The sequence below is a fragment of the Corvus hawaiiensis genome, chromosome 2 (genome assembly GCF_020740725.1).
Source record: "Corvus hawaiiensis isolate bCorHaw1 chromosome 2, bCorHaw1.pri.cur, whole genome shotgun sequence".
Lineage (NCBI taxonomy): Eukaryota > Metazoa > Chordata > Aves > Passeriformes > Corvidae > Corvus > Corvus hawaiiensis.
The window spans coordinates 58,614,148-58,627,913 of NC_063214.1; the positions used below are offsets into that span (position 1 = coordinate 58,614,148).

The following is a 13,766-nucleotide window of genomic DNA, read 5'->3' on the forward strand; positions in this document are numbered from 1 at the left end:
TGTTCAAAGACATAAATACTTCTGGATTTCTACTGATGATTATTTTTGCGATTCATCACAGATTTGTGTCTGTCTTTCTCACATCTGTAAAATATGTGTGTGTTTGTATATGTCACCAGCTGCTTGTTTTTATAATTTCTCATGGTTAGGTCCTCAGCTTGAAGCAGATATTCATAGAATGGTTTGGGTTGGAAGGAACCTTTAAAGGTCATCTACTCCAATTCCCCTTGTCATGGATGTCTTCAGCTAGATCAGGTTTCTCAGAGTCCTGTCCAATCTGATCTTGAATGTTTCCAGGGATCTGGAACGTCTACAAACTGTGTCTCATCTACCATTCAGCATTATCTACTCTTAACTTTTATCCCATTTTTGTTATCTTGGTTCTTGACTCCATCCAGTTTCTCAGGTAGTGACATTCCAGTCCTGTTATGTGTTGTTAATATCTTTCTATTTTGAGTCACCAAAATTTTTGGATAGGCTCTGAATTCCTATGCCTCTCTAAATATGATCCTGTCCACAGATTGCTCTTCCCCTCTCAGCAGACTGACTTTACCCCCATTTGCTTCTACCTGTAATTGTGAATAGCACATGTACCCCTAGAAGAGTCCTGCATGGAGAGCCAAAAGGGACCATAACCTGCAGCTGCCGGTATGTATTTCCTGAAGTGATGGATCATCTTTTGCCAAGTTAAAAAACATATCCTGAGAAGGGATAAATCCAAAAATATTATTTCATGCACAGCGGGGCTCTTCCCCCTTTACTCTCTGCCTCCCTCCACTTGCATATAGCAGAGGCTTTGCTTTGTATATAAGACTTTGTGCATAATGAAGACTTGGCTCTGATCAACAGAGAAATGAATTAAACAGTTTCTTGAGTCCCTTCCTGCCCTATTTTTGGTGGTTTGCTGTTGTGATTAAGATGCTGGTAGGGTATATAGTGAAAAAAATGATATTTTATCACTGAGCAGTGCTGTGACTTGCTGGTGATACTGGAACTATGCAGTGGAAAAGTGCTGGTTCTATGGCAAAATTAGTGATTATTTTAAGTACAGACACCCTGCCCTACTCTACAACTACTCTAGACAGCCATGTAAGTTACTATTTGGGAGGAAATAATAGTTTATTGTCAGCATTTCAGTTAGAAATGTGAACTCCATTTTTTAAAAATCTCAGAACCTCTAGCTCACAAGTACTTCGTTTAAAAAATCAATTTCTCTCCCCCTTTGCTTTTCTTTGTGTGAAGACTTCTGAGAAGAAAAGATGAAGGGATGACTTTAGCAATCTGAATATACCTACCCGACCCTGGATGAAAATACTTCTTTTCTGAAATGCAACTTGCCTGTTAAGCTCCTGCTTTGAGAATCTCTCTCTCTTGCATCACCACATCCTCATGCCATGCCTTCAGGATAATAAAAACATGCAGAATCAGGTCTTCCTCAAAGTGTATTGTGAATTATTAATCTTCTATTTGCAGCACATGTGGGATTACAGAGTGCTTGGCGCTTGCTAGCAGCATCTAAACAACTTTATTGTATAATCCTGGCATCACAGTCTTTTCCAGGGCTTGTGTGTAGCTGAATGTACCCCAAAGGGTGCGTTGTTAGTACACCCAGGCTTCAACATTGCACCTTGTCAGGCTGAGGTGTGACTCTGCTCTGGTGGCCATTGCTGCCAAAGCTTGCACTTGTGAGCTGCCTGGGACCAGGACTCTGCAGCTGGGAGCTCAGCTGAGGAGTGAAGGTTATGTAGCCAAAATTGGAGAAATAAAAATGAGTTTGAACAGGACTGTGAGGAGCTTGAAATGGGAACTCGAAAGTGGTGAAGTTTCAGACACTGAATGTGAAAATATCCCTGTAAAACTGACCTAGTAACAAATTAGAAGCTATATACAAACTCGCCTACTTTTGACACTATAAAAGAACTTTTTTATAAAAGACATTTAAAAATATTAAGTAAGACATTTAAATAAGACATTTAAAAATATTTCCTGTGTGTCATAGAAACTCTTCCTGTAAAGGTAATCTGCAAAAAGGTTTTGAAATGTCTTTAATAAGATGTTAGGACAGAGGCTGTATAGATTTTGCTTTTAAAGCTTGAATTTTTTACTTGGCTGTTTTGTATGGTTACTGTTTATAGCTGCAGTAGAATGTATGTCTAATCTGGGTAAATGCCATAGGATATTTGGGGATTAGTAACACATGGATGTATGGCTCAAATAGGATCGTATTTCCTGATGGACTCTGGAGCGTGCCCATAGTAACAACGGAGCATGAGAGGAGTTGGTTCTTTGGGACCACTGAGTTTTCTTCTTTATGCTGTGTGTGTTGTGCTGGTTTAATTCTCTCCTCTGAAACCTCTTGTATAAAGCTGCTTTTTAATTGTAAATGTTGGAGAGTAATGGGATTGAAGTGATTTGTGTGTATATTTATGTTTTCACAGCTAGTTTTGCAAATGTGTGTGTGGAGGAATTGTGACGTTTTTCTTTTGTTGTGGAAGGAGATAGGAGTTTGAGATTATTTTTGCTTTTGTTCTTTTTTTTTTTTTTTTTTTCCATTTTACCTCTTTTTTGTTATTATACAAACTGGAATTCAGTCCAGAACGGTGCTGAGCTTCTAACCAGAACATATTGCCATCTGTAGTCAGTCACTGACTTCAGTAGATCTTTGTATTGGACCCTCAGCAAAACCTGTAAGAATTCACAGCCTAAGGCTTCATGAGATCAGAAACTGACATACTTGGTTTCTTTCATATATAAATACAGTGGTGTGGTATTTGCCTTTCTAACTATACAGCAGAAGAATGTTTCAAATTAAACAAACAATCCATTTTCATTAAAATGCTCAGTTTTTCATTTAAATGTCATGAAAACATTTGTGTTCATATTTGGGCCTGATCCTCTGTTCCTTATTTAATTCAGGCAATGTTTTACACAAGTGAGATCTGATCTACAGATTCTTGACGTCTGTCAGACTTAGGGGATAGCTGAAACTGCTTCCTCTCATGGTCCCTTAGGCTGAAAAAGCAAAGCAGCTGAAGAAGAAGGAGAGATGGCAGAGAAGCTGGGATCCTAACTGCAAATCTCTAAACAAAGGGTGCTTTTGGTGTGCTGGCATCTACAGTTGGTTTTCTGCATTGTGATGGAGCTGGTGAAGTCTGACAGAAATCCCTATGTGAAATCTAGTGGAGCCTGCCAAATGTGCAGGGTCCAAAATACATTTGACATAGGCATGGCCTTGCTGGAGTGCCGACCTGTAGGTCAGAGCTTCCTTCAGGAAGCATCCAGCTCCTGTCCAGGTGCTGAGTAGTTGCTTTTCATATTCTAATGGTGGCTTGTGAATCCTCGATGAACTTGCAATAACTACACATGGGAACTTTTACTGCTCCACTGAGTGGCTGAAGCAAAATGCAGTGCCTGAGGCATAACCTTTTCTTGTTCACAATGTCTTTGTGTCTTTTTATTGTGTTTTGTATAAACCTTAAAAGCTGTTTTTGTTTGTTGTTTTATTTAAGGCAGCCCTCTTCTATCTTGAAGGAAGAAATCCAGGTGAAGAAAGACCATGCCTTTGTTTAGTAAATCACACAAAAATCCTGCTGAGATTGTGAAGGTTCTGAAAGAAAACATGGCCATATTGGAAAAACAAGAAAAAAAGACAGACAAGGTATGAGGTAATGTTGTAGAAGACCAATAAGGTTTTTATGCTGGGAGAACAGTAGAATAAAGGGAATAAAATTGTGTTTGCTCACTGCCCTGATTCTGCGAGTGCTTGCCCCTGGAAGTAGCTGTGTGCTTGAATGTTTCTGCTGAAACCAAGGGGCTTTTGCATAAATAAAATACATCAGATCTGGGGGTCAAACAGAAAATGCTGAGATCCAGGAGCCTCGGCCAAAACCAAGGGTGATTTCCCACTACTTTGAACAGTAATGAATCTAGCAAAACAGCTTGGAAGGTTGTGTGAAAACTATTGTACTGTTAATGGTTTTAGTAGGATAACAAATGAGGTTGCCGATTAATGTGTAGATACCCACAGAGAAAAACTCTACTTCTGATGAACATTGCAGAAAACAAGAAAGCTGTGTGTATACAAATGTATATAGAAGAGATCTCACTCTGTCCATCCTTTCTAATGTTCTGGGTGCTAATGCTTCCAAAAAGAGCTGTGCTACTCATTTTCTATTTATAGAGGCTTTTGCTAATATTACTGCTCTCTTCTAATTCCATGACACAGACTCGAGTTACTTTTGCCACCTTTCCAGTGACCACTTGATAAGATGCACCCCAACACACAAAATGCTCCCAATTAGGAATTTGTGCTTGCATAAAATCAAATTATTTTTTTATTTTTTGCATCTGAGACTCTGGCCCTCTATACTATTGCTGTAGTAGAAGTATATGGTTTTAGTTAACAGCAGACCAATTTTAAGTTAAAATTGACTGTCAATGGAAGCAGAAATAGCTGATAAGTGGCACTAATATATTTTTAATGGAGCTGATGTTTGCGTGCGTGTATGTTGTGCTTCCCCCACCTTGTGCAGGAAGCTGTATGAAAACAAACCCAAGCCAAGGCATGGAGCCGTTTGCACCCTTAGTGAGATCCTCTTAAAACTTTTTGGTTTAAAGCAAGTAGCTCAGAATGTGTTAATTATGTAAGGTAAGTCACATGGATTTCTGGGAGGTCTCTGGTATTTGATGTTTCATTCTGAAATACTTTCAGTAACCTGAAAACTGAGAGAATTTGTCTCTGAACTAAAACGTAAATTAAGTAACTAAATAAACCAACAGAATCTGTTCTTCCCTGCTGAATTCATCCTTTGGAGCCTGATTAAAGAAGACATTCAAAGCAGAAGCTCCATACTTGGGTTTCTTTTCGATTTGCTTTGTAGAATGACTCCTCTGGGTTGTGGTTTTGAGAGCTTTGAGCTGGTTTGCTTATTTGGGTGTCAGTGACAAGGAGAAATTCAGACTCCTTAGAAAATGGAATGCTCAGTGTAAGTTTTTCATAAAAGGCAGAACAGCTGGTGTGTGTTTTCCTCACAGAGCAAAAGATAACGGAGTGTTCCCCTGGCATATTAGAATGGAAACAGCTCATGAACTTAATGGTGCTTATTCTACAGGAGGAGGCTGGTTTTCACTTAGTTTTTATGTACTTTGTTGCTGTGGGATAGAGGCTGTTCCTGGGGTGAATGTGGGTGATTAGGGCAGAGGATCAGTCCCCTAACAGCAAGGCAGAAGGTGAGGAAAGCCTTTTTTTGGATCAGTATAGGCTTACGTGTCTTGTTGACTCAGGACTTTGTGCTGTGATGTCAAGGAAGCTCATAGGGCCCTTTTCCTTGCAGAAGGAAAGATTTGAGACTCCTTGGTAATTCTGCCTTTCATCTAAAGTGTTCCACTGAGCTGTCCTGAAATAAATACCTGTTAAAGAAAACAGCTAAATTTATTCTCCTGAATTTATGGAAGTAAATCGTAAGGACTACCTTTAGTACTGAGATGATGATAAACTTTAAAAACTGGCAGGAAAAATTGCAAACCCAATCAGCCCAGTCACACCTGCTGCTATCCATTCAGGTTTGTGAACTTAGTAACACCGTTTCTAAGTGGTGTTTGCAGTTTGAACTGGAGAAGAAAAGACAATGGGAAGACTTTCAGTGGCCCACAGGTTTTCGAGGGATACTCAATAATGCCAATGAGTAGGATCTTTTCATGAGCAAGATTAGAGAAATTTAACTGAAAACAAAAGCAAAGAAAAACAAAGCACAGTGCTGTACTCTGTGCTCTTCAAAACCTAGCAAAGTTTTTAATTTTACCTCCAATTTGATTTCCAAAGGGAGAAGAAATTTGTCAAACTGTCATGAAAGTGCCTAGAGGTTTAGCTACTGCAAGAGCCAGAGACCCTGGATGTTTCAGAGCTGGGTTTGGACCCTGTGGCCCTGTGACCAGAGAAGTTTGTGGCTGTCCAATTTTTCAGATTTCTAGCTCCTAGTCTGCTGTAAGAACTAGAGGAGTACTGTTATGCCTCACCATAAAACCAAGGTTCCCAGGACTTCCAGGATACAACTCCAGAGCATCCCTGATTTTGTGTGCGAAGTAGTTTCCAACTAGGACTTGCTTCAGATGCTTAAACAAGATTTATCCTGTGACAATGAAGCTGCTATTGTAGTACAGCCAATGTGGTATGTGGGTTGAGACAGGTAAAAGCTGCTAGTACAGCCAGTATTGGCAGAGAAGTGCAGCAAAGCCAGAATTAACTGCAGGGCTAGCAGAGAACCCCCTTTCCTTTCCCAGCTGAGAAATCTGAAGTATGAGGCGAAGATGCTGTGGGCAGCCGGGAGGGCACAAAGTCAGACAGAGAGGAGCTTAATACAACTTTGTGCAACTTTCAGCAGGAACCATCTGTGTCATGGAGGGGATCTTTTTAAATAATGCAAAAAGAATCATTCCTGCCAAGCTGTGCAGTAGAGGCAACTTTACAGCAGAGCAGTTAAGACTTCTCAAGTAATGAGAAGAGGGTGGAGAATATAACTTGACAGACAGGATGCAGAGAAGCCAGTCGTAAGCGTAAAGGAAGTTCTACATCTTTTCTGAGGCATTTCCGTGTGCACAGATAATATACAGAGGTTTGCACTCTTTCTTCATGATGATTTTTGTTACTCATGGTGTAGTACCAATGAAGCTTTAACTAAACTCTATTGACTGCACTAGCATCTGTCTCCTTAGATAAGGATTGAATTTGACCCCCTTTCTCCATGTGTTTATTTTTTTTTAAACTATTAATGTGTGTAGTGTTGCCGTAGTGTTTCTAAATGCTTTTTAAACACTCCCAACTGAAAATCAGGCTGATTTTTGAAGTTTGGTTCTTACTTTTATTTTATGTGTGGGTTGTTTTGTTTGTTTGCTTGCATGGTTATATGTGTGCTTAAAGCTTTTCCGTTTTCTCAGCTACATTCTTATGCGTGATAGACCACAGGTTGAGAAGTGCCAGCATATCTGGCTCCCTTTCCTCTGAAGTGCTCTTTCTAATAGCTTGTTTTTACAAATTTTTAGAAATAATATCTATTTTAAAGAAGGGATTGCAGCACTGGCAAATTTAATGGAATAATTGGGAGATTAAGTAGGGTAAGACAGAGTTGAAAAAGTGGACTAAAACTTCTTCATCAACAATCCTCCTCTCTTCCAACATCTGAAATAAAATAAGGTGTTCTTGGAGCATATACAATTGCTGACATCCTGTTTGGGCTTTGATGTGGTGAAGTTTTATTACAGTATTATATAAATGTCATTACAATTTAATCTCAGTCACGTAGAACCAATCAGTCCTTGAATTTAATGAGGAATGCCCACTCTGGAATTAACTAGAAGAGCAGGAAAGTATTTAAATACGTAGGAAAGAAAGCCTTCAAAGCTTAGATTCTCTTCCTTCTTTCTGGCACTAACTCCTGTAGCATTTGGAGGATGCATGTAAATAGGGATGAAGAGAAGAGAAGAGAAGCCGTGGTACCAAGAGGTCCTATCTGTTGAACCTGAGGAAGAATGGACAGCATGTGACACTCTGGTCACACTGCTTCATTTATTACTGCTGCGTCGCCGTGTCTTTTGTTGATGGATATTGTAAAGGAACATTGATAGAAAGGGTGCCTGACCCACCTCACAAAAAAAGGGGTGTGACATCCTGGCTTCTCAAAGCCTTGTGTTCAGCTGCTGAGCCCAGTCAGCACAAAGCAGTGCAGGTGGCATCCAGTTTGTCTCTGAAGGACGTCCTTGAACACATCACCCTCTTGCTGCTAACCAAACACCTTCGGGTGCGGCAGCCTGACTCAGTGCCATATGCGGTGCCTACAGGTTTGGTAACATTTTCTGTACCTGCCCTGCAGCAAAAGCCTTCCAAGTGTCACAGGCTTTTAATTTAGTGCAGCAAACGGATCTGAGGTTGGTTGAAACTTGGTCTAATCTTTGCATGTGGTCTAGATGGGCTGAAAGATTTGCAGTTTCTGGTGTAGCTGATCCAAGACATGGGTTTATTGTGGAAAATGAACCCAAGTGCATTAGAGCAGGTTCAGAGCAGGCAGAACTGCAGGCTGCAGTGCCTTTAGTCAGTGTTCAGAAGCAAAGTGAAGCGAGATGTAAAATAACCTGAAGTGTCGCACTTTTGCCCCTTTCACTTAAATCTCTCTAACAAGACTGCTCGTTCAGGTAGGTCACTGTAATCTGTCCTCTCTTTCATCTCCACGTGCTGTAACAAATTTGGTGCTGTTCAGAAGGGTTGGGAGAGCAGCATTTTATTAAGGCTACAGTTAAAAGACTTCAAGATATCTGGAACAAATACTTCTATCAATAAATCCTGCTTTTTTGCATAGCAACAAGGAAGCCATTACTGGCTGCTGTTCACCTTGCTGGCTGCTGCGTCGATAAAGCTCTGGGGACTGGTGTGTGAGACAAGGTGCATGCGGAGGGCTCTGTGTGCATTTCCATGGAAGAACAGTTGCGTGGCTGCCGGGAACATGAATACCCACGGATGCGATTCTCCAGCTGCCAGAGCCAGTTGCAAAATTGCTTTCCATTTCATTGCTGCACACTGAAACCGAGGGAATGAGATAAGAAGGGTTTGGCACCCCTTCCCCCTAGCTCTGCGTGTCCTGGGGTTTTGTGGAGGGTTTCATGTTTCGGCTTACCTGTTCTGCTGAGGCCTGTTATTGCTCTAGAGGTGGGAGAAACTCCAGATACTATCAGGTTCTGGTGCCAAGAGTTTAAACCTGTCTCTTCTGGTTGCTTTTATTTTTTAAGGACCTTAGAACCTTTAGTTCTGTCTTAAGTGCAAGATTAACAGTGGGAAAGGAATTTATGTCCAGGTGGGGCAAACCTGTCTTCCCCATTTAATCATGCATCCTTTTAAAAGGCGTTTCCCTGTTGTGCTTGCTTGGCCAAATTGTCTTTGCCAGCTTCCTTGAGTACTAGTCCATACGGTTTTGCTAAATGACAGACTTCAGGCCTCCTGATCCAAAATACCCACAATTTGACCTTGTAGGTCCATTTAGCATGAAATTACATCAAGAATAAGTCAGTTGGGGTGATCCTGAAGTTACATGATTGTTGGATTCAGATTCTGCTAATGGCTTTTCTTGGGAATCCTTACAGTTGCATGTGGAGAGAGGTTCATTGACACTGTTTTTAGGAGAAAAATAGGTTTGAATCACACAGTGAGAATATTTTAAAACCAGATAAGACCAAATCAAGGAGCTTTATGCTTTTAGTTGCAATATATATCATGGAGTACTGGCAGATCACTGAATCACACGTTGGAGTATTTAGCATCATGCTGGCAGGCATCTCTGTGTGTTACTGTCTGCTGCTGTTTATAGAGAGATTTTCAACCTGGAAATATGCTAGGTACACAAATAGAAGCTGTATGGCCCTATTTGCCATATTTTTATGGCTCTCCTCTCTGCATCCTATCCCACACATGAAGATCAACCAGTCTTTCAGGGAAGATTTTTTTCATATAGAATTTCAGGGAATCATTTCCCCATAAGCTCCTTTCTTTGTGTGATGTTCCCATTAAGTCAACAGTGACAAAACTTTGATCTGTGAGGAAAATAAACTGAGACAAGAATCTTCAAAACTTCCCACTCTGGTTGAAGCTGTTGGTAGGTTTAGAAAGACACATAAATTCTGACCAAAAAAATCAGCATTATGAGGAGGGGGTGTTGAACATGTTTATAATTTAACATAGAGAAGTTATGCAGGCTTATATATGCTGTCTGTTTTCCATCTCCAAGGATATTGTAGATCATCTAGTCCAGTAGGGTTAGCAGAGTAATCCAAGGAATGTTAGATTTCAACATTTACACAAAATCCTGTCTTTCAAAATGGACCCAAAAACCTCTTGTGGGTTGCCCGTCACTATAAACTGTACTCTGTGGTTGCAGAGTCAGTTCTGGTTGGAAAGAGACTTGTTTGAAAGACCAGGAACTTGGCTTAGGAGGTTGAGATCCTGACATCTGTGCAGGGACAGCAGTGCAAATGCTAAACTCATGTGTGTGCTGGGAATCATCTTGCATTTCATCCTTGCTTTTTTGTACCCACCTGCAGCTTTTGACTGTCCAAACTTCACCGTGTCCGACTTTTGACATTTGTCTGTAATATGTATAAGCTGTTCTGTTTAGGATTATCTGTTTAATTTTCTCCTTTCCTCTTTTTCCCCCCCTCTATTCACAACGGCGTCTCTAAATATAATGGCATAAATTCAGTCATGATGGAAAGGAGGTGTACCTAGAGGATAAAAGGAAAATCTGCTGGAAATAAGATTGTGCCTAATTGCAAGAGTGAGATGAATGGCTGAAATGCTTTGATATTTCATGAAACTGTTTCTCTTGCACTGTAACTTCTGCTGGAGTGATTGTTGCAGCGCTTCGCTGTTGTTGTTGTTGCCACTGATGGAAAATAAAAAGTAGCATGGAAGTCATAATAGACTTAGGGGTTTCTAGCAAATCCTTTTTATTTTTTTGTCACTGAGATTCTGTTTGTGACATTGGGGAGAGGATGTCTTGCTGAGGCTTTTTGTTGGTTTTTGCAATTTTTCCTAAAGAGGGTCAGGACCAGTCTGACTTCTTATGCAGATATGTTTCTGTCATCTTGTATTTTCCATGTATTTGAGTGAATAAATGTGCTTTGTTGTTTGTTTTGGACAGATCTTGGGTCTTTGGATCTTGGAATGTCTTTTTTCTCTGAGTCTTAAGAAAGTTTCCATCCCAGAAACAGTACTTACGTACTTAAGGTATTATTCTAAAATTGCTGTGAGATGAAGTGGAAATGTCAAAATGGAGACTGTTAATTTAAGAATCTGTGTTCGGGATTATGGTTTTCCTCTGGATACATTGTGAGGGATAGGCACTGAGGAGCGGTCCTTAGAATTGACTGGGAATAACTTTTGGTGGCGAGTTGCACGCCAAAACACAGACCATGGCAAGGCTAGGAAGGGGGAGGAAGTGACACATGAAATGTAAATTTCATGTGGAAAAGCTGAGGAGATGAGTGGATGGGATGGCAGGTGATTAGAGAAATGCGGCTGTGGTGCCCAGTTCTGCCCACCAGCACCAGTGTTCTGTTTCATTTTCTCACACTCCACTTTACTTTTTCACCTCCTTTTTGAGAATTAAACCTAAAGCTGAATCTTGCAGACCTATTTTCTATATATCAGAAAGGACTACTTATACTTGAAAGGAAAGTTATTAATGTTTTTTTTTAACTACAGAATGCCAGAGATATTCACACCCAGCCCAGCAGAAAGGGTGGAAAGCCAAAAATGTATGGGCTTTTCCTTTGAAATGAAAATATTTCCCTAGCTCTTATAAAGATTTAGAGCTTTAGTTTCTAAGATAGCACCCCTGTTGTTAATCACATCTGTACTCTGTGGGATATCTCAAGTGACACACCACTTACATTTGAGGTAAAAATAGGCTCTTTTGCTGAGTGATGGTAAAGAACATCAAGACTTCAAGTTATCACATAGTCATGCTCATTTACACGCTGCTCATGCTGACCCATCTCAAATAGCAGAAAACTGTGAGTAGGTACAAAGAGATTGGAGGAGAGCAGTCCTTTATGCTGTGCGAGATCAATGCTTGAATCTTCCAGGTAGCTGCAATGTAAAAGTGGCTTTTTACTGTGGTTAGGTTTGGTTTTGGTTGTTTTTAGGACTTCTAGTTTTTTCTATCATTTTTATTCACTAATGTGAATAAAATCTGTGATTGGAAGTGTTGGGAGATCAGCAGCAGGTGAGAGATGCCTCTTCAGAGCACTGTGGGGTTATTTTATGCAGATTGATGGGGTGGTATTTGAAAACATGATGTTTTCCTTTCAATATATATGAGAGATATACTGAAAATATTGATCTGGCTTTTAACATCCATTAATTTCCAGTTAGCTCTTACAAATCACTCTTGGGTTTTCTGTGTTCGTCTTGATTTTTTTTCACATGCTATGCTAACAAAAGGCTAATTTCAAGTAAAGGTTTTTCAAAGATGTGAAATGCTGTCCTATCTTCAGCATCCTGCCTGGAACTTTGCTGTCATTCTCAGCTTGCTTTCAGTCCTGTTCCTTACTTCCTTTCCACTTCTGGCCAAAGAATCCAATCGGCCTTGCTGCAGGTTGTGTGTTTAATAAATATAACCCGACCCAGAAGGAGCCATTGCCTCCATAGCCCCACGGCTGCAGCAGGTGGGATTTAAAGCACACACACCCACATGAAAAAATGACTCCTTTGCTCCATGGAGTCTTTATTTGTTTCAAGTGGAGCAAAGCTGTGAGGAGAGCATGAGCCAGAGCTGCCGTGCTGCAGCCAGCGGTCATTTTCCGTGGGAGGTGGGGTATTACCACTCACATCTGATTTAAATCCGCTGACTGCATGAATGCTGAGCTGTTACCTGTTCACAGACATCTCTCTTCCCTTTCCCTGTTGTAACCTTGGTGATCAAAATACTTTGTAAGGTAATTCCTGATTCATCGTCTAAATGAGGTACCTGAAGACTTGCACAGGATTAGTATATGCCAGGTGGGAGCAAAAGATGTGAAAGATTTATTTTACTGCACTTGGTGGCAGCTGTGGAGCTTTACAGCTTTACTAAAGCAAATTGTTTAATTTAAAATTTTTCGACCTGAGACTGAAGTGCCTGTGCGCTCAGTGAGCAAATCCCTTGTGGAAGATGCTGGCTCAAATCACACCTGATGAGGAGAAATAGGTGGTGGCAATATGAAGCTGTCAAGCTTTGGCTGGGATGGAGTTAATTTTTTTTCCTAGTAGCTGATACAGTGCTGTGTTTTGGATTTAGGGTAAGAATAAAATTGACACACTGATGTTTTAGTTGTTGCTGAGCAGTGCTTACACTAAGTCAGGGCCTTTTCTGCTCTTCACCCCACCCCACCAGCGAGTGGGCTGAGGGGCACAAGAAGTTGGAAAGAGACACAGCTGGGACAGCTGACCCCAGCAGGCCAAAGGGATATTCCATATCACCTGGCATTATGCTCAGTATATAATGCTGGGGGGAAGGCTGGCCTGGGGCTGCTGCTGAGGAACTGGCTGGACATTGGGTGGTGAGCAATTGCATTCTGCATCACTTGTTTATTATTATTATTATTGTTATTTTTATTGTTGTTGTTGTTGTTATTGCTACTATTCTCCCCTTCCTTTTCTGTCCTATTAAGCTGCCTTTATCTCAACCTACAAATTTGGTTCCTCCCCCCAGTTTCTTCTCCTGTCCCTCTGAGGGGGAGTGAGCAAGTGGCTGTGTGGTGTTCAGCTGCCAGCTGGGCTAAGCAGTTCCATAGGGCTGCAAGGATTTATTTGGGTTCCCAGCAGAGGAGCTGGGACAGTCCATCAGGAAGCAGTGGATGGGGAGGCAGCCCAGCAGCCACCCCTCAGTGGGAGCAGCCGCCAGGTTTGGTACCTTCATCTGGCACCTCTTACCCCATGTGTGCCCTGGAACCCGCTGGGGTGGACAGGGGGAGCAACAGTGAAATTGCTGCTGCTTATGCAGGGCTGTGCCTGCCTCCAAACCTGTTACAGGATCTTGCTGGCACTGGTTGGTAATTGCTTTCTTGGCCCTATTTTATGTCTGTGGTCTGTAAGTGATGGCATGCCATGTTTAAATGGAATTTATCTTGTGTAAGGCCTGCAGGATACAGTATGGATGCTCCAGCCTCCATGATTGCCTAAAATGATTAAATAATTTTGCAATAAATAATGATAATTGCAAGAACATTTAGAAACATTTGTTTTG

General features: G+C 41.0%; 1 protein-coding gene across 4 annotated transcripts in view; it reads left to right on the forward strand.

Moving 5' to 3' along the window:
* Positions 1 to 13,766, forward strand: part of CAB39L (calcium binding protein 39 like) — a 59,932-nt gene that overhangs the window by 20,973 nt on the left and 25,193 nt on the right. For all 4 annotated transcript variants that reach the window (XM_048295257.1, XM_048295259.1, XM_048295256.1 and 1 more), the window contains exon 2: positions 3,510 to 3,658. In XM_048295257.1, the coding sequence (XP_048151214.1) occupies positions 3,557 to 3,658 (102 nt within the window). In that variant the 5' untranslated portion in view covers positions 3,510 to 3,556. The remainder of the gene's footprint in view (positions 1 to 3,509; positions 3,659 to 13,766) is intronic.